The sequence below is a fragment of the Equus przewalskii genome, chromosome 5, assembly GCF_037783145.1.
Source record: "Equus przewalskii isolate Varuska chromosome 5, EquPr2, whole genome shotgun sequence".
NCBI classification, from domain to species: Eukaryota; Metazoa; Chordata; class Mammalia; order Perissodactyla; family Equidae; genus Equus; species Equus przewalskii.
Window position 1 is genome coordinate 18,268,052 of NC_091835.1, and position 20,439 is coordinate 18,288,490.

Sequence of the window (20,439 nt, forward strand, 5' to 3'; positions counted from 1 at the left end):
GCGGGGGCCTTTTATTTCGGATGGGGAATGAATATTCAAAAGGGAGAGGCGGGCACCTGCTTGCGCAGACTCAGTTGGAAAACATGCTTCCACATACACTGTAGGTTATGGTAACAAGGCCTAAGCTCCTCCCAGACAGGAGACCTTAGCATTAAAGATGAAGCGAATGTCAGAAGTGTCGCTCTTGTGGTGAGGCTTGGTCTGGTTCAGGGTGGTGATGACTGCATCTCTTAGACAGTTAAATGCTTCTGATCCCACCCTTGAGCTCCACAGGGCAATCAGTCAGTGACCAGGTGACCAGAAGCAACCAGTAAGGTTTTGTGGATCCTGGAACATTCCTCAGGGCTTCTAGCATGGGCAGGATAACAGCCACCCCCCGAAGGATGTCCACGTACTGATCCCCAGAACCTGTGAATGTGTTAAGTTACATGACAAGGGGAATTAAGGTTACATGTGGAACCAAGCTTGCTAATCAGCTGCTCTCAAAATAGGGAAAGGGGCTGGTCCAGTGGCACAGCGGTTAAGTTCGTGCACTCTGCTTTGGTGGCCTGGGGTTTGCCAATTCAGATCCTGGGCACAGACCTACGCACTGCTTATCAAGCCATGCTGTGGTAGGCATCCTACACACAAAGCAGAGGAAGATGGGCATGGATGTTAGCTCAGGGCCAATCTTCCTCAGCAAAAAAGAGGAGGATTGGCAGCCAATGTTAGCTCAGGGCTAATTTTCCTCAAAAAAAAAAAGGAGGGGGGAGATAATCCTGGATTATCCAGGTGGACCGGATGCAATCACCTGAGTTCTTAAAAGTAGAAGAGAGACGCAGAAGAGAAAGTCAGAGGGATCCGATGTGAGAAGGACTCACCCACTGTAACTGGCTTTGAAGATGAAGGAAGGGGCCAGGAGCCAAGGGCTGCTGGCAGAGCAGCCTCTGGAAGCCGGAAAAGGCAAGGAAACAGGATCCCCCCTGGAGATCCAGGAGGCACGCAGCCCTGCCAACATTATGATTCTAGCCCGGTGCGACCATGTCAGACTTCTCACCTACAGAACCGTAAGCTAATAAATTTGTGGTATTTTAAGCCTCTGAATATGTGGTCACTTATTACAGCAACCACAGGAAACTAATATAGTTTCCCAGATGCTATCAGGGGAAGAGAACCTGGTAAAAGTCTGCACATCCTGGCACCCTGGGATGGGGCCTCAGACGATCGTAACGAGGACATTAAAGGGAAGGAGCACCCAGGAAGCTGTAGACGCTGGGAACATCCAGGATACATACGTCCAGTGTAGACCTTGTCAAAGACCATGAGGAGATGAGTATGAATCTGCACAGGAGCAGGAAGAGAGTGCTGGCAGTCCCCCAGGACTCCCAGAACCACGTGCCCTCGGGGGATTCCCAGGGCAGGTCCTCGTCTTGGAGGCTCAGAGATCTCATGGGTGGGTCTCGTGGAGAGATCTCCCATTCGCCAAGCTCATTCTGAGAACCACAGCTGCAGGCCTGCCAGCTTCTTATCAACAGGACCTTGTCTCACTTGAGCTTAGATACCCAGGGAGCCAAATCGTAACCAGAAGGTTTCAGAGCAAGTTCTGTGACTCGAATATTTCACAGCCCCTGCTACACAGTCCCCAACTTGTGTCCACAACAGCTGCTCCCAGCACCAGGTAGGCTGCCTGTGTCCTGGGGCCTGTCCTCCCCAGCCCCAGCCCCTGACACAGTATAGATGGCACTGCCAATGCCCCGTCCCTGACAATTCTTTTTCAGTGTTTCCACAATGACAACCAAGCCCTTACTCTGGCCCGGGAGCCATTCTGTCTCCTGAAGGGGACTCAGCTTATCAATCTTCTGGTCCATTATCTGTTGATTTTAAAGCTTAGCTTTCAGACAACAGTCTTATGTCCCCTCTTTCCATGTCATTGGCAAAAGCTTCCAGGAGCTTCTGTGCTACCAACTTATTTGTTCTTGAAAACAAACATCTCTACATCTTGGTAGACGTTCTACAACATCTTGCAACTTATTTGTTCACGAGACCAAACATCCTTGGAGATAAGGGTGTGACTGTGACCAGCCTGGGCCCCGAAATAGGTCTGGGTACCCCTCTGGGAGGCAGCCTTTGGTTCTTTGTCTCCATTCCAGCAGGCTGCAATTACCCACCTCATCCCCCATCAATGGGAGTCCCACGAGTGTGGATGACCTGGCACCTCAGACCCAGGTTGCATCTACTTTGTCAGTTTGGAAGGCTATTTGCCTTGAAGACCAGTTCCTCCCTTTCCGTTTCACTCTCAAAATCTGTAACCCTCAGATTCTCTGTGGCTTCTGGGGCTCTTTGTCATATTTGACATCCTTTCAACTTCCCAACAGAAAGACAACCACGAGATCCTCCACACCCGCCTTCCACCACTAAGTAGCTGATCTTTGGTGACACATTTGATTCCTCTAAGCCTCGTGCTTTCATTCCACGAGTATTTACTATGCACCAACTAAGTGCCAAGCCGTGACTTGGGAAAGTTGCTAGAAATATAGCGGTAAGCAAAATGAACAAAATCCCTGCCCCTCGGAGCTTACACGCTAGTGGGAGGAGACAGGGAATAAACAGATAACTAACATACGCAGAAGGCCAGGTCGTGACAGGTACCCAGGAGGAAATTAAAGCAGGGAAGGGGGACCAGGAGGAACAGGGACAGGGATGAAATCTGCAACGCCAGAATATTTGAAATAGCCTGAAACAGCCATAGGGAGAAGGTGAGCAAAGACCTGAGGAAGATGACGTCAGTTCCTCGCTTGTAACATGGGGACAATAATAATATTATTTACCTCATGGAATTGTTGTGAGGATTCAGTGAGTTAATACATAAAAATCACTTGGGCTACTGTCTGGCCCATTGTAAGTGCTTAATTAATATTAGCTATTGTTATAATCATTACTTTAATAAATGCTTTTTTGAAGGCCCTACTGTTTTTCAAGCATCCAGTTTAGTTTGTGTTGGGAACTCAAAGACGGCAAATGTGGCGTGCATGCTATTGTGCTGTCTCCAAAAACTGTAACAGACATCACTAATCAATTACTGCACTCTCTCCCTGAGCCGAGAGACAGTCCTCTAGGCAGTACACATCAAACAATTGGAAGTGGCAGGAGAAAAGAAACTTATATGCCATCCCTTGATATAATTGCTATTAAGGGCAGATTCATCTTTTCAACTCCCCCCACTGTTCTCATCCATTTACTATGTGACAGTAATTTGCTCTGTTAGCAAGAGCTGGCATCCTAACTCATTCATCCTTCTGTGAAATGATAATCTCCATCTGCTTTGAGTGGCAAAGAAAAGAATAATTCACGGTCCTCTACCAAGACTATGTAAGGTGATGCAAACCGTCCTGCACTGTTAGTTGTCTAATGATCACACATTATTTCTTTAGGGATCACCCAGTAAAAAGATCTTAACTTCCTCCTGTCTATACTTCTTTGATGTGACAACAGGTCTGGGTCTGTGTTATGGACATGTGTGACAATGGATCAGATGTTCTTAGGAAAGAAAGCGGCTTGCACACAGAAAGTCACTTGTTCTCCTTACATAATTGTGAAATTCCAACAACCTGAACACAAGCTCTTTCTCACTGCACTTTCTCTTGAGCCTATTCAAGACAGACCCAGAGTCTAAATTTAGTCTCACATTAGTAGTATCACTACTCAGGGGCCTATTAAACATCAGCTCAGTGGACACTTTCATAGAACTGTAAAGCGAAACCAAATACAATTGAAGTGTAGAAAATAATTACACTTCCCCTTGGTAGGCCAACTGTCCATAATGGAGACCCAGACAGTAAAATGCAGCCAGAAAAGAATACGCCAGTGCCTTTAAGCCAGAGGCTCTCTAATTCTCCCTGGGAGGGAGTCCCAGTGCGTAGGCTGGTGGAGGTCTTGTCAGCTTTCATCTGAAAGCTGGGTTTTATCTCCAACTTTCCATTTTTTGAAATATCAAACTTGCAGAAAAGTTGAAAGACAATTAAATAAATACTCATTTACCCTTTACCAATTATAAATGCATGTGTATATTTATATATTTCTATGTATATACGTATACCTGTGTATATCTACGTATATACACATCTTTTTTGCTGAGACATTTGAAAGTCAGTTGCAGACATAAGGTCACTTCCACCCCTAAATAGTTGACCTGCATCTACTAAAAGAAAGAAGATTGTCTTATATAACCACAATACCACCATCACACCCATGAAATTTAACACAGACACAATAATATTATCTAATATGCAGTCCTTATTCAAATTTCTCCAATTATCTCCAAAGTGTCCTTTATATCCTTTTTTAAAAAAATTGTTACCCTGCCAATCAGGGTTCACACATTGTATTTGACTGTTTAATATATTTTCATCTAGAGCTGTCCCCCCCACCTTTTTTTGTCTTTCATGACACTGACATTTTTTAAGAGTCTTATGACTATTCTTCAATCTCTATTTGCCTAATTGCTTCCTCATGAGGTAATTCAGATTAACTCTTTTTGGCAAGAATACTAGTCAGTGATGTGTCCTTCCTAATATGTCACATCAGGAGACACATAATGTTAGTTTGTCCTGTTATTTATGAGTCTAATTTTGATCATTTAGTTAGGGTGATGTCTGACAGATGTCTCCACTCTAATTAATACACCATCTGCAAAGTGATCCTTTGATACTATATGAATATTTTGTACTCAACAACCTTCCAACCAATGACTTGAGCCTCTGTTGATGACATTGACTGAAATAGTTATTATGGGGGTCTTTGCAAAACCGTGATGATCCAATTTAATCACTCCTTCTTTAATTACTAGCTGGCATTCTTCTGTGAAGACAAGCTGGAACCTGGGCTTTGAACTGTCATAAATCACATTTACAACAGCAGGAATCGTCCACTAGCAGTACAATGGGGAGCACAATGCCCTATGTGGTCTCTACTTGCTTCGCATGCTTCTCTCCCTCCAACTGCCCCCCTTATTGAGCACTGTCTTCTCCGCACAGCATTAAGGGCTTTATGTACATCGGATCATTCAGCTACTCCCAACCACTCTAGCAGGTGGGTGGTACTAGTCTCATTTTGCATAGGAGGAGACTGAAATGCAGAGAAGCAACCTCCACAAGATCATCCAGTAAGGGACAGACCTGGGATTTGAACACAGACACATTTGACAGAAGAGGCTACGTTCCTGCCCAATCACGTTCCTAAACCCCTGTGTTATCCCTTTTTGTGGATATATATACCAATCACAGCGATAGTAATCTTTGAATTTTTATGGATCCCTAGAGAGCTTTCATTCTTCCCCCTGAGTATGAGCAGTGCATAGTGAAAAACCCAAAGGAACTGAACTAAAATAGTAACTATGGGATCGTGGATCATTTTTATTTGCCTCTTTATACTTACCTGTATTTCCCAAGTATTCTACAATGAACATGCATTGATGGTTTGGGCAAATTTCCAGTTGTCAGATTCAGAGAGGCCCTTCCTGTGGTTTGTCTGTCCCTATTAGAGCCTGGCTTATAATGATGGACACATGGGCACATGCCTGGGCTATGTGCTACTAAGTGGCCATTTAGTGATACATATGATTCATTCTATACCAAACCAACAGGGGAAAGAATCCAGTTCAACTAATGGTCCATCTTCCCAGAGTCCTAATCGCAGACTGGTTTGTGCAAGATTGCGGGTAGCTATCAAGGACAGAGGAGGCCGAGCCTTGGACCTCAAATTGTTTCCAAAGTAACAGCAAGACATGGAAACACACAAGAAACAATTTCTGAGAATGACAAGATAAGGAATGCTTGGTGGCAGAGTAAGAGTGACCATCATCTGTGAAGGTCAGATACAGGAGAGGTTATGAGGCTTCAAGAAATTTCTAGAAGGGAAGTAAGAATTACAGACCAGAAAGTCATTGCTCCAAGAGATTTTATAAGATTTTGGACCTTGGTAACTTTTCCATGTTTCTTATTTTTGTTTTTCCATGTCTGTTTCCCAATAGTCTTCAGCAGAGAAAGAAAAAAATGCCTCTAAAAAGGAAAAGAAGGGGCCGGCCCCGTGGTATAGTGATTACGTTCATGTGCTCCACTTCAGCGGCCCAGGGTTCAGAGGTTCGGATCCTAGGCACAGACATACATACCACTCATCAAGCCATGCTGTGGTGGTGACCCATATACAAAGTAGAGGAGGGTGGGAACAGATGTTAGCTCAGGGACCATCTTCCTCACAAAAGAAAAAAAAGGAAAAAGAAGAAATAGTAGGGAGATTGAATCACAATACCAAACCAAACATAATTCTGATCAAAAATCAAAAGTCACCATCAGACAGCTCCTACATGTAAAGAGCTCAGAAGCCATTACTTCCATCCTCACAAGAAAAAGCTGAACAAACCAAAAATCAACAACTTTTCTTAAATCCATTGGAGAATTGAGGTCACAGAGCAAACCACCACCCTGAAATCTGGAGAGACGGGAGCACGGAGAAATCACAACTTACCGGGAGCAGGAGCCGCCATTGAAGCCAGCAACTGGTGGGAACACTGACACAGTGTGATGGATTGCTGGAGGCTGAGGGCGGCCGAGCTTGAGTTAAAACTCCTGGGGTCTCAGTCTTGGGGAGGCCCCACACTTTCCTGGAGTTTACCTCCAGGAGCCCCACCAGGTTCTTACTGTGAGGTGGGAAAAAAAATCCCCACGCTTCAGAGAAGGGGAGGGGGAAAAGTAACCATTTAAAAATAAGTTTGGGGGAATGTAACCATTTTAAAAGCCCAGAGCATTGTGTTCCCCTTACCGAAGACCTGTCGTCAAGGCCTGTTGCAAGGAAAGCTGTTTCACCAGAACCTTATCTGCTGTGGGGGAAGGGCGGCCACCCAACTCCAAACCTCTCCAGCTTCTGGTCGCCTGTAGGGGAGAAGAAGAAAGGCCAAGAAAACTGTTGAAGGCCAGGCCCAGGGTCTCAGGCCCACTGAGATTTAATCATAAGATTATGGAATACTTCCCCTTCCCAACACCTTACTGTGTTAGTTTCCTGGGGCTGCAGTAAGCAGGCACCACAAACTGAGTGGCTTAAACGACAGAAATTTATTCTTTCACAGTTCTGCAGGATAGAAGTCCAAAATCAAGGTGTTAGCAGGGTTGTGCTCTCTCTGAAGGCATGAGGGAAGAAGGCTTCCTTCTCTTTCTAGTTTCTGGTGGTCGCCAGCAATCCTTGGCATTCCTTGGCTTGTGACTGCCTCCCTCCGATGGTTACTGAACCAAAGGTGGGTTCGTCTCCTAGAAGAGCTAAAACTCAGACTCTTGACCAGAAGTAGTTGTCACACAAAGCAGAACTTATTTGCAGCAAATAGGAGGCCACGTGAAATCATTGCCAAAGTCCTGGTGTCCCCAAACACGGGCAAGCAGGGGCCTTTCATTTGGGATGGGGAATGAATATTCAAAAGGGAGAGGTGGGCATTTGCTTGTGCAGACTCAGCTGGAAAACACGCTTCCACATACACTGCAGGTGTTGGTAATAAGGCCTAAGCTCCTCCCAGGGAGGAGATCTTAGCATTACAAATAAGGCCAAGGCCGGAGGTGCTGCTGTTGTGGTGGGGCTTGGTCTGGCTCAGAGTGGTTGCAGATTGCATCTTTTAAACAGTCAAATGTTTCGCAAACCTCCCTTGAGCTCCTTGGGGCGATTACTCAGACACAATCTCTGCCTCAATCATTGAGTGGCCTTTCTGTGTGTCTGTGTGTATCCCTGTCTGTCCTCTCCTTTTCTCATAAGGACATCAGTCATTGGATTTAGGGCCCACCCTAATCCAGGACGACCTCATGTCAATGTAACTAACTACATCTGCAAAGACCCTATTTCCAAGTAAGGTCACATTCTGAGGTTCCAGGTGAACGTGAATTTTGGGGGGACTTTATTCAACCCACTACACTTACCACCACATCAATAGATTCCACCAAAAGTAGGTTACAAGTGAGAGAGCTGCAAGGCACAGAAGCCATTTAAGGTGGAGCTCTTAGGAAAAACTCAAGACAACCAAACAGAAAAAAATAAAATGAGGAAACTGAAGTCTCTGGCACCTACAGCTACAGCAAACATTAAACACAGCCCAGATCCTAGTCAACTTAACATAGAACTTCACACTGAAAGTCTGTTTAGCTCAAGTCCTACTATCACATACATCATATCTAGGGTTCAACAAAAAATTACAAGGCAGGTGTCAGCCCAATGGCATAGTGGTTAAGTTTGTGTGCTTCGCTCTGGCAGCCTGGGGTTTGCCGATTTGGATCCCGGGTGTGGACCTACACACTGCTCATCAAGCCATGCTATGACGGCATCCCACATACAAAATAGAGGAAGACTGGCACAGACATTAGCTCAGGGTCAATCTTCCTCACCAAAAAAAAAAAAAATTACAAGGCATGCTAAAAGGCAGCACTCAGTCTGAAGAGACAAAGCAACCAGCAGAACCAGACTCAGATGTGACACAGATTTTGGAATTATCAGATAGGGAACTGAAAATAACTATGATTAATACGTTAAGGGCTCCAATGGAAAAAGTACATACATGCAAGAACAGATGGGTGATGAAAGCAGAGAGATGGAAATTCTAACTAGGAATCAAAAGGAGATACTAGAAATCAAAACTGAGGGGCTTACCGGGTGGCACAGCAGTAATGTTCACAAGTTCCACTTCAGTGGTCCAGGGTTCACTAGTTTGGATCCCAGGTGAGGACTTACCCACTGTTTGTCAATCTATGCCGTGGCAGGCATCCCATCTATAAAATAGAGGAAGATGGGCATGGATGTTAGCTCAGGGCCAGTCTTCCTCAGCAAAAAGAGGAGGGTTGGCAGCAGATGTTAGCTCAGGGCTAATCTTTCTCAATAAATAAATAAATAAAAATTAAAAAAATAAGGGGCTGGCTCCGTGGCCGAGTGGTTAAGTTCATGCGCTCCACTACGGCGGCCCAGGGTTCGGATCCTGGGCACAGACATGGCACCGCTCATCAGGCCACGTTGAGGCGGCATCCCACAACAACCCACAACTAGAAGGACCTGCAACTAAGACATACAACTGTGTACAGGGGGGTTTGGGGAGATAAAGCAGAAAAAAAAAAAAAGAGAGATTGGCAACAGTTGTTAGCTCAGGTGCCAATCCTTAAAAAAAAAAGGAAGATTGGCAACAGTTGTTAGCCCACGTGCCAATCTTTAAAAAAAAAATTAATTAATTAAAAAAATAAAAGAAATCAAAACTGAAATGCAAAGAGAAAAGAGAATAAAGACAATGGGGCAGAATATCCAAGAACAAAAAGATAATTGCAAAAGGTGTGCCATATGCATAATGGGACTATTGGAAAGAGAAGGAAGAGAGAAAGCAGCAGAAGAAATATTTGATGTATTAATGATTGAGAATTTTCCAGAATTAATGATAGACACCAAACCACAGATCCAGGAAGCTCAGAGAACAAGCTGGAGAAATACCAAATAATCTAAACCTAGGCATATTGTATTCAAACTGCCAGAAACCAAAGACAAAGAGAAAATCTTGAGAAAAAAGCCAGAGGGAAAAATACCTTAACAAGAGAGGAAGAAGAATCAGAATTACATTGGACTTCTGGTCAGAATCCATTCAAACAAGAAGCAAGTGAAACAAAATATTTAAGATGTTGAAAGAAAAAACCCCACCAACCTAGAGTTCTATATACTGTGAAATTATCCTTCAAAAGCTAAGGAGAGGGCCGAGTGGTTAAGTTCATGCACTCCACTTTGGCAGCCTAGGGTTTTGCCAGTTCGAATCCTGGGCGCAGACATGGCACCGCTCATCAGGTCACGTTGAGGTGGCGTCCCACATGCCACAACTAGAAGGACCCACAACTAAAATATACAACTATGTGCTGGGGGGATTCAGGAAGAAAAAGCACACACACGCAAAAAAGAGAAATAAAAACTTTCTCAGACAAAGAAAAACTGAGGAAATTTGTTGCCAGGAGACGTGCCTTGCGAGAACTGTTAAAAGGAGTTCTTCAGAGAAAAGGAAAATGATACAGGTCAAAACTCAGACTTATGTAAAGAAGGGAAGAGAGTTAGAGAAGGAATAAATGACAGACATATAAAATCTTTTATTTTTCTTATTCTAAATTGATCCAGTAGATCATTGTTCAAAGTAATAACAGCAACAATGTATTGGGTGGTTATAGCTTGTGGGTAAGTGAAATGAACGACAGATGTTATTACCGGACAAGAGGGAGGAATTGGGAATGCAGTCATGCTCTGCAGAACGACGTTTCAGTCAGTGACAGATGCGACAGTGGTCCCATAAGACTAGTTCCATATAGCCTGAGTGTGTAGTAGGTTATGCCATCTAGGTTTGTGCAAGTGCACTCTATGATGTTTGCACGATGAAATCACCTAACAACAGATTTCTCAGAATGTATCCTTGTCGTTAAGCGACGCACAACTACTGTGTTATAAGACATCTGCACTGCTAGTGAGGCATATAACGCTGTGTGAAAGTGGACGTAGGTTAATTATAAACATCTATTGAAAACTCTTGGGCAACCGCTAAAAAAGTATGATGTACATTCAAAGAGGAAAGAAAATGAAATCATTTAAAATGCTCAAGTAAAACCAGAGAAGGTAGAAAAAGAGCAGAAGATTTTGAAAAGAAACAAAGAGAAAGTGCAATGAATAGAAAACAGTTACGGACACAGCAGATATTGACCCAACTATAGCACTAATTATTTTAAAGGTCAATGGTCTATATAGACCAATTAGAAGATAGAGACTGTCACAGAGGATACAAACCAAGATCCAACTGTAAGTTATTAAATATAAAAGATACAGATAGATTAAAGGGATAGAAGCCATAAAAAAGATGGAAATTCTGACACATGCCACAACACGAATGACCCTTGAGGACGTTATGTACACTAAGTGAAATAAGTGGGTCACAAAAAGATAAATACTCTATGATTCCACTTACATGAGGTAAGTAGTCAAATTCATAGAGACTGAAAGTAGAATGGTGGTTTCCAGGGGCTGGGAGGGAGGGGGGAATGGGGAATTAGGTTTAATGAGCACAGAATTTGAATTTCGCAAGCTAAAACAGTTTTAAAAGATGGTGTACATCATTGTATTTCAGCTCCTGTGTGGACCACATCGTGTTAACCACCCCAAGCCTAGTTGCCATCTGTCACTGTACACCTTTGCCCTTTTACTCCTTTCACCCTCCCCTCTCCCCACTTTCCCTCTGGTAACCACCAATCTGTTCTCTGTCTCTATGTGTTTGTTTGTTGTTGTTGTTTTATCTTCCACATATGAGTGAAATCATACAGTATTTGGCTTTCTCTGTCTGACCTGTTTCATTTAGCCTAATGCCCTCAAAGTCCATCCACGGTGTCTCAAATGGCAAGATTTCATCTTTTTTATGGCTAAGTAGCATTCCATTGTATATATATATACCACATCTTCTTTATCCATTCATCCCTTGATGGGCACTTAGGTTGTCTCCAAGTCTTGGCTATTGTGAATAATGCCACCATGAACATAGGGGTGCATATATCTTTTCAAATTAGTGCTTTCATGTTCTTTGGATGAATATCCAGAAGTGAAATAGCTGGGTCATATGGTAGTCCTATTTTTAATTTTTTGAGGAATCTCCATACTGTTTTCCATAGTGGCTGCACCAGTTTACATTCCCACCAGCAGTGTATGAGATGTACGAGAGTTCCCTTTTCTCCACATCCTCTCCAATACTTATTTATTTCTTGTCTTTTTGTGTGTGTGTGAAGAAGATTGACCCTGAGCTAACATCTGTGCCAATCTTCCTCTATTTTATGTGGGATGCCGCCGCAGTGTGGCTTGATGAGTGGTATGTAAGTCCGCCCCTGGGATCCAAACCTGCGAACCCCGGGGCACTGAAGCGGAGCACACGTGCTTAACCACTACGCCATGAGACCAGCCCCTCTTGTCTTCTTAATAATAGCTATTCTCGCGGGCGTGAGGTGATATCTCATTGTTTTGATTTGCATTCCCCTAGTAATTAGTGATGCTGAACATCTTTTCACGTGCCTTTTGGCCATCTGTATATCATCCTTGGAAAAATATTTGTTCAGGTCCTCCACCCATTTTTTAATAAGGTTGTTTTGTTGTTGTTGTTGAGTTGTATGAGTTCTTTATATATTTTGGATATTAACCCCTTATCAGATCTATGATTTGCAAATATCTTCTCCCAATTCTTAGGTTGTCTTTTCATTTTGTTGATGGTTCAAACTTTTTAGATAAAATTATCATGATAATTTCTGGATACTTTTCAGATTTATGGGTTTATCTCAGAAGTCCATTCTATGCTGGGACAGTCACCTTTGGTTTCCAGGCTCAGCCGTCAGTACGTATACGTGGGATGCATCTTTACCTTCCCGCCTCTGTCCCCATCTTTCTTCCCTATGTACTTCCATTTCAATCGTATCCATCCTTTCAAGTAGGTCTCCTACAAACGCCCCCTCCTCTGTCCAGCCTTTTCTGATCCGCCAAGTGGAATTCCTCCACTTCCAAACTTCAGTGGTACTTTACTTGACGTGAGGATAACTTGAATAAGACCTCGATTATTGAATGAATGTTACTGACATCTGCTTAGCTGCTAACTCTGAAAAATAACCAAATTAAAATCATTAACCAGCCATAAAAAAATTCCCTTGGACCTCCACATGTAAACTCCAGGGGCAATGTCTTGGGTTTTCCAGGACTTTCTGGGGGTCTTAAGGCTGAGGCGTGGAGAAAGAGTCTGATTTGCCTCTTGAACGTGGTGGGAATCGACATTCCTCTCAATGTTTTTCATATACAGGAAGTGGTAATTCTCAACCTCTCTGGTCTCAGGTTTTGACTCACTGGGGTCCCCCCACCCCAGGGCCTGGCCTCTGTGCTGCTAAGTCTCTGAGCAACTCAATGAGGTACGTGGCTGGAAAATTCCCCTAGGGGGCTAATCGTGAGAAGGACCACTCTCCCATTCATGTGGTTTCGTCAGGATGACTGAAGGCCGTAGGCCTGGGCCATGTTCTCTTGATCACACACACCATCGTAGATTTAAAAAGAGTCCTAAAGGTCGCCTGTCTCGTTAAGTGTTTCACACCCCTCCCCCAGTTAATAATATCTCCTCTGTTTTTCTAAACTCCCTAGTGCATTGTGAATGCGGCTACCTGCTATAAGAAGCTGATTTCTTTGAGGTTTTTTGCAAACATTCAACTAACATCACGCTTAGTATACCAGGATTCCCCTCTTATGGCCGTGAAGCCCTGGGGTCACCAACTCGAGGCAAACACAACGAAGGCTAATCTTATTGATAGGAAAATGGAAGCCTTAAGTAGCCTCATAAAACCACAGGGCAACATTAGAACATTTAACCTGACATCTGAAGCTTGTGTCAAAAGGTATAAACTTCGGCCACGTCACACTCACTAGGATGGCTATAATCAAAACATGGAAAATAACAGGTGTTGGCGAGGATGCAGAGAAGTTGGAACCCTCATACATGGCTGGCGAGAATGCAAATGGGTGCAGCTGATGTGGAGAACAGTTTGGGGGTTCTTCAAAAAGGTTAAATGTAGAGTTACACACGGCCCAGTAAGTCCACTCCTAGGTCTGTGACCAAGAGAATAGAAAACAGGTGTTGAACAAAGACTTGTATACAAATGTTTGCAGCAGCACCGTTCACAGTGGCCAAAAGGAGGAAGAGCCGAGCTGTCCATCAGCTGATCAACGGATACGTGAGCTGTGGCGTATCCCTCCACCGGAATATCTCATCATAAAAAGGAAGGAAATACTGATACCTCTGCAACACGGATGAACCTCAAAAACATACGCCAAGCGAAAGAAGCCAGACACAAAGGGCACATATTGTATGATTCCATTTACCTGAAATGTCAAGAATAAGCAAATCCACGGAGACAGAGAGCAGATTAGTGATTGCCAGGGGCTGGGGGGAGGGGACATTGACAGTGACTGCTTAATGCACCTGAGGTTTCCTCTTGGGGTGATGAAAATGTGGTTACACAGCATTGCGAAGGTGCTAAAAGCCGCTAAATGTACACTTTAAAATGGTTAAAGTGTTAAACTGTGTTATGTGAATTTTACCTGAATTTTTTAAAAATTGTGTGCTTTGACTTAGGAAAATGTTTGTCACAGAAACTGCTTCTCTCCTTGCAGCATTTCATAACCCTCCGGCGTCAAAGCCCCTCCTCCAAAACCCGTCTCCAAAGTCACCCGCATCCCAAGAGATGCCCACGGACTAGAAGCCAGACAGGAGAGGACAGCCTGCAGTGTGATCTTCCCCCTAATTGGGACCTTAGTCCTATGGCCTTCTCATCGCTCTCGCATCTGGAGGTCACGCCAGCCCCAGAAGGACCCGGGTATTCCCGATGCCCTGGCATCCAGAGTGTCCCATGGTCCTCCCAAATAGCCAGCATCCATAGATTAGACAAAAGCCAACACTGAACAGATTTCACGTGAAGGCAGAATGTGAAACAGGAAGAAATGAAAGTGAGCACCAGAGATCCGATTAAATGGGTAATAAAGCACAGCATAATGTGAAAAGGAGGATATACATTATGCTGTCTTTTATATAAGGAAGAAGAGAAAATGAGAATATGAGTGTGTTATTTTCATGCAAAGAAATACAGGAAAGATAATAGAAATTAATGAAAAGGGTTAACTATGGAGGTGGGAGGGACAGCCCTGAAGGAATGGGGTGGCAGTGAGACTTCTCCTGTATACCTTTTTATATCCTTTTAACTTTGAGCCGCATGAATGTTTTATGCATTAAAAAAATTAAATTAAATTTTAGGGGCCAGCCCTGGTGGCCTAGTGGTTAAGTTCGGCATGCTCTGCTTCAGCAGCCCAGGTTTCGGATCCCGGGTGCAGACCTACACCACTCATCTGTTAGCAGCCATGCTGTGACAGTGGCCCACATGAAAAAAAACAAAAAGAAAAAAACAGGAAGATTAGCAACAGGGCTCCAGATGTTAGCTCAGGGCAAATCTTCCTCAGCAAAAAAAAAAAAAAAAAAAAAAAATTAAATTTTAAAAGGATAGGATAAAGCAAACCCTACAATAGAGTACAAACGGGAGCAAAACAAATTGATTACATATCACACTGATAACACAACCACACAGAACAAGGAATTAATCCGGTATTCTGATTGTACATCCCTAATGAGATCTGTTCTGAGAACAAAAACAACTCCAAAAAAGAATCTTATTCTTGACTTTGTAGGTATGCCGTTAGTAGTAATATTGGCCTTGTAATTCTGAAACTCTTTTATGTATAATGTAGAATTAAGCAAATACATAGTTTACTGTAAAAGAAAAACAATACTAGTAATATGTAAAAGGAGTTAAGAAAAACCCTATAATGTTAAATTTGAGGTGGAAATATCAGTTTGAACACATGATTCTTTTTTTAAAAACTGAGTCTCCTAGTTCTGTTCCCTGAAGAGTCTAGAAGCAGCTGCACCCCGGTAGCAATGAACATATGTAACACTGGGTTCTTGTTTCTAGATATCATTCACCACTAAGGGAACCAGGACTCCTTGGAGAAATGGTTCATTCTCAGGCTGGGGCTGAAAGTGTACAGCATGAGCCTGGACTATCTGTCACACCACAAAGCAAAAAGGCACACAAAGATAAATGTGACCATGTCAAAGGGACACAGGAGGTGACTTAAGGAGCTCCCACTGCTCAACGTGGGACAATGTGAACATCCAAATGAATAATGATAGTATCAGATTATAGCACACTTTTAAAAAATCCATGAATCCACAGTGATTTTTAGAAAGAAAAAAAAAGGTGAGTGGGGCAAATTCTTACAGAAAAATGCCAGCTAGTAAGTGTGGAAGAAATAAAAGAATGAAAACCCACCACTTTGCAACCCCCAATGTAGTCCTTGATTCAGGCAAATCTCATCAATGATTGCTAAAGCTGCTGGGTGAACTGGATAGGCAGCTGATCCTGTGACCATGTAACGATCCTACAAATGACTTACTAATTACAAAGGGGAAAATGTAGAGAGGCTTGGTGATCAAACTACGTCACCAAGAGGACCACGACCTGCCATCATTTGCCCTGAGGTGACACAGCGAGAAGTACCCAATTTCACCAGGTAGTCCTCGTGCCAAAAATATTAACCTTGAATCTAATCATGAATGAACAACCAGATTAATCCAGCACGTGGGACATCTTACAAGACAACTGGCCTGGACTCTTCAAAAAAGCCAATGTCACGAAAACAAATAGCAATGAAAACAACAAAAAGGTGAGAGATTGTTTTAAATTAAGAGAGACTAGAGAGACATAACCAATGATCATATATGAACTTTGATTGGATCCTGGATAGGAAAAAAAAATCCAGCTATAAAAGACATTGAGGGAACAATTTAGAGATTTGAGTACAGTTGGTATGCTGGATGCTGTTATGGTTATAATAATGGTCTTGTGGTTTTGTGGGAGAACATCCTTATCAGGAGATGCTGAGATATTTCGAAGCGAAGCGTCAAGATGTCAGCAACTTGTTTTCAAATCATTCAGCAAAATAAAAGTATCTAAAATATACAGAGAGAGGGAGAGAGAAAGAGAAAGCAAACATGGCAAAAACGCCAACAGTTGGAGAATCTAGGGGAAGGTATAGGGGTGTTCATTGCACTCCTCTTTCAACTTTTCTGTAGGTTTGACAATTTCAGAATAAAACGTGGGGAGCGGGTCATTGCAGGGTGGACAGAGAAGGTGTGATGGAGCTTGCTGCCAGGCCCGAGGCAGTCCGCCACCCACACAGGAAGTTCAGAATGGCTCCCCACGTTACACTAGACTAACCTCCTTTGAGTCTTCCTAAAAGAGGGGAAGGCCTACGTTTCGCATTCCCTGGACCCCCGGGCCCCCATTCAGCCCCTGGTAAAACCCCCGTCACTTGCAGACACTCTGAACCAAACACCCACTGGAAAAGTGTAATCAATGGAAAACACACCTTGCAAACACCACACAGGTGGAGAGGAAGAGTCTTCCTGTATCCCAAGCTCTGGGACGGGGTTCCACCCCCTGCCCCGGCCAGGTTCCTGGCTGGTGAGGCCTCTGGCTGATCCCAGGCCTATGCTCGACTGGGAGGAGTGGTCCACCTACCATACCAAGGTTTCTCCTTTCTTATCCTCTAGGACACGGGGGGCTATTTCTAAGTGGACCTCGGGCTCTGGTGAGGAAGGCCCCCTATTCCTTTCCAGCACCATCCTGACTCAAAACTGTGACTCAATTATGTGACCAGTATTTCTTGAGTCCCAGGCACTGTTTTGGGCAGTAGGGGCACCTTGATGAACAAGCAGCCGTGGTTTCTGCCCTTGCGGAGCCCATGGGCACATTGCAACCGTGACAAGTGCCACGAAGGGGAGGAACAAGGTGCCAACAGAGCTGGTAGTGGAGGAAACTGCTGGAGTGACATATGAGTGACAAGCAGGAAATACAATCGACAGGCTCTGGGGATGGGTGGATTTGAGGGGCGATGAGAAGGGGGGTGTCAAGGGATGCTGCCAGGATTCTGGCTTGTGTCACTGGATAGACAGTGTTGGCCTTCAGCGGGACATCCTGGAAGAGGCCTGCAGTGGAGGGGGTGACAGAAATCCACACAGGCCACTGCATGACAGTCAGGCACACAGAGGAGAGGCCTGCGCTGTGCTGTGGGTCTCTGAGTCGTCACAGAGGCCATACGTGGCCAGAACCTGCCCATCTCCTCTGGAAGCTTCCATTGCTCCCAGAAGGCCACCCATGAAAGTCTTCAATCCTGGGCAGTCTCCTTCTACTTTGCTCTTCTTTGTTCTCAGAAGATGATTCTGGGCAGCATCTCACATCCCAGGACACAAGGCTCCTCTGGCTTGCTGGAGCGGATGGTGCATTTCCTTTCACCCCTGAAATCAAGGAGGGGGCGGTGTGGAGGAGGGAAGCAGCTCACATGCACACACATGCAAGCACGAACATTCTCTCCGTCTCTCTTACACACACAAACACACACTCATAAGCACGATTCTGTCTCTCAGGTGTTTGATTAGCTCTGTAAAGACTGAAGATCATTTTATTTGCCAGGGTTTGGTTAGGGGAAAACCCAGTATTTGCGCTGGAGAATGGAGCCCTTCTCTGCTACCCTTCTCCCCCCACCGCCATCACCCACAATTTCCTAAAAACAAGAAATTCTTGGTGCAAGTGCATTTTACGTGGAACGAGACAAGGGGACTAAGCCTCACTTCCAGATGAACATTGAGCAAAACAGGGCATGTGTGGAAGAAGTTCCAGGAGTGTAAAGCCTTGGGAATTAGTAGAAAATGTGGGTTGGATGTGCATTCATTTCCCGGTGCTCCTGCAATGAATTACCGCAAACTTCGTGGCCCAAAACAATGGACACTTACTCTGTCACTGCTCTAAGGCCAGAAGTCCAAGGTCAAGGTGTCAGCAGGGTCTCACTCCCTCCAGAAGCTCTAGGGGACATTGTGTTCTCTGAATCCTCCAGCTTCTGTGGCTCCAGCTGTCCCCTGGCTCGTGGCTGCTTCACTCCAGCCTCTGCCTCCGTCTTACCGCGGCTTTCTCCTCTTCTGTGTGTCTCTCTTAAGGACCCTTGTCACTGGATTTAGAGTCCACCCAGATAATGATCCCACAAATGTCTTCATCTCAAGATTCTCAGCTATGTCTACAAAGACTGCTTTTTTCAATAAGGCACATTCACAGGTCCCAAGAATTCTTATATGGACATATCTTTTGGGGGGAGCCACCTTTCAACCCACTGCAGGATGCAACTTTCACAGAACATGGGGGACAGAGGCAGCGGTTCAGCTCTCTTTCCTTCTGACTCGGCGCTGGCTCCTTGTGGTGAGGGCCACTCATACCAGAACTGCGCTGAGAAACCCATCGGTCCCGCAGGCACTCACCGCTTCTCAACAAGAAAACAGAAGGCATTCTGGGAAATGCTGGAGGGCCCCAAACCCCTTCCCAGCTATGCAAATGATACCTCTCTTCACGGCCAAGTTCCAAGCCCCCTGCTTTGAGGTCCCTTGGCTGGCCACCCCAGGCCCCCACTATCCCACCCTCCATCAGACTCAGCAACCTTGGATGTTGATGTTGTTTAAACCCCTCGACAAGCATTTGCTGCCTGCCTACTCTATGCTGGACCCCAGGCTTATGGGGAAACACATCTGGCAATTAATCCTGCTAATTGCTTTGGGATGCTAGCCTTGGACTGGTTCTGGGACATCCCAGATTCCTGGGGGGTGAGTGGGAGGCTCAAAAGCAGTAAAGAAGCTAAATTCCCTAAAGCCAAAATCGCCCTCAAAGATCCCCGTTAAAGCACCAAGAGGCAGGTCTTGAGGCTCAAAAGCAAAACTCCGCCTGCTCCCTCACATGTAGGGAGGTGTCCCTGCCCTGCGGCAGAGTCAGTGTGAAAACGTGGGTTGGGGAGGAGAGGGAAATGAGTTATCGAGGCTTTCCTCTTTTCTTTCTCCATCTCCAGATTGTATAGTTGGCTTTCCTAAATTATGGGCACGTGTGTGCCAACCTATTGTGTGTTGTTCTCCTCGTGGACGAGCCACCCTGACAACAAGCTACTTGACAGCAGAAGGAAATGCCCTCACCTCCCGTTGAGGGGGCCACAGGGCAGGCTGCGCAAGGCTGGGCAGAGCAGGTGCCAAATGAAGTCGCTGAGGGAAAGTAGGGTTGGAAGGGGGAGTGATGCCATCACCCGAGTAGTGACGGGGGTCTCACTCCTCCAAGTGACTCTAAGAGATTGTTCCCAACAAGAGGAATTCTGGGCAGAACTATTAAGACAGGACTTTCTCACCTCATTGCACAGGTCCAGTGACTTCCTCTGGGCCAAATATCCATCCAAAGCCACAACAGGGACAAAGGGCCACACCGTCCACTTCTGAAGTCTCAGGTGGCAGCCATGTGCAGAGAGTCATTGTGCCCAGTGCCTGACACAGCTCAACACGTGGTAGATGTTCACTCAATGTTGACTGCCTCAGAGAATTCTCAGGTCTGCCAATCTCAGCCGGGGCCCTGGGGCTTCCTGTATTAGTCAGAGTTCTCCAGAGGAACAGAACCAATAGGATGTGTATATACAGAGAGAGATTTATTTTAAGGAATTAGCTCATATGATTTTGGAGACTGGCAAGTCCAAAATCCACAGAGTAAGCTGGAGACCCAAGGAAAAGTTGATGCTGCAGTTGGAGTCCAAAGGCAGTCTGCTGACAAATTCCCCCTCTCTTGAGGGAGGTCAGTCTTGTTCTTAAGGTCCTCAACTGATTGGACGAGACCCACCCACATTGTAGAGAGCAATCTGCTTTGTTTAAAGTCTACCGATTTAAATTCAAGCCTATCCAAAAAAATACCTTCAAAGAAGCATCTAAGGTACTATTTGACTAAACATCTG

General features: G+C 44.8%; 1 protein-coding gene across 4 annotated transcripts in view; it reads right to left on the bottom strand.

Moving 5' to 3' along the window:
* GPR55 (G protein-coupled receptor 55) overlaps positions 1 to 20,439 on the bottom strand; it is an 82,130-nt gene that overhangs the window by 46,414 nt on the left and 15,277 nt on the right. Inside the window, exons 3-6 of one of the 4 annotated variants that reach the window (XM_070618526.1) lie at positions 8,656 to 8,774; positions 7,021 to 7,101; positions 6,796 to 6,905; positions 6,502 to 6,701 (exon numbers count right to left, since the gene is read on the bottom strand). In XM_070618526.1, the coding sequence (XP_070474627.1) occupies positions 6,502 to 6,520 (19 nt within the window). In that variant the 5' untranslated portion in view covers positions 6,521 to 6,701; positions 6,796 to 6,905; positions 7,021 to 7,101; positions 8,656 to 8,774. Of the gene's footprint in view, positions 1 to 6,501; positions 6,702 to 6,795; positions 6,906 to 7,020; positions 7,536 to 8,655; positions 8,775 to 20,439 lie in introns of those variants that run through there. The other 3 variants (XM_070618525.1, XM_070618528.1, XM_070618527.1) reach the window with 3 other exon arrangements.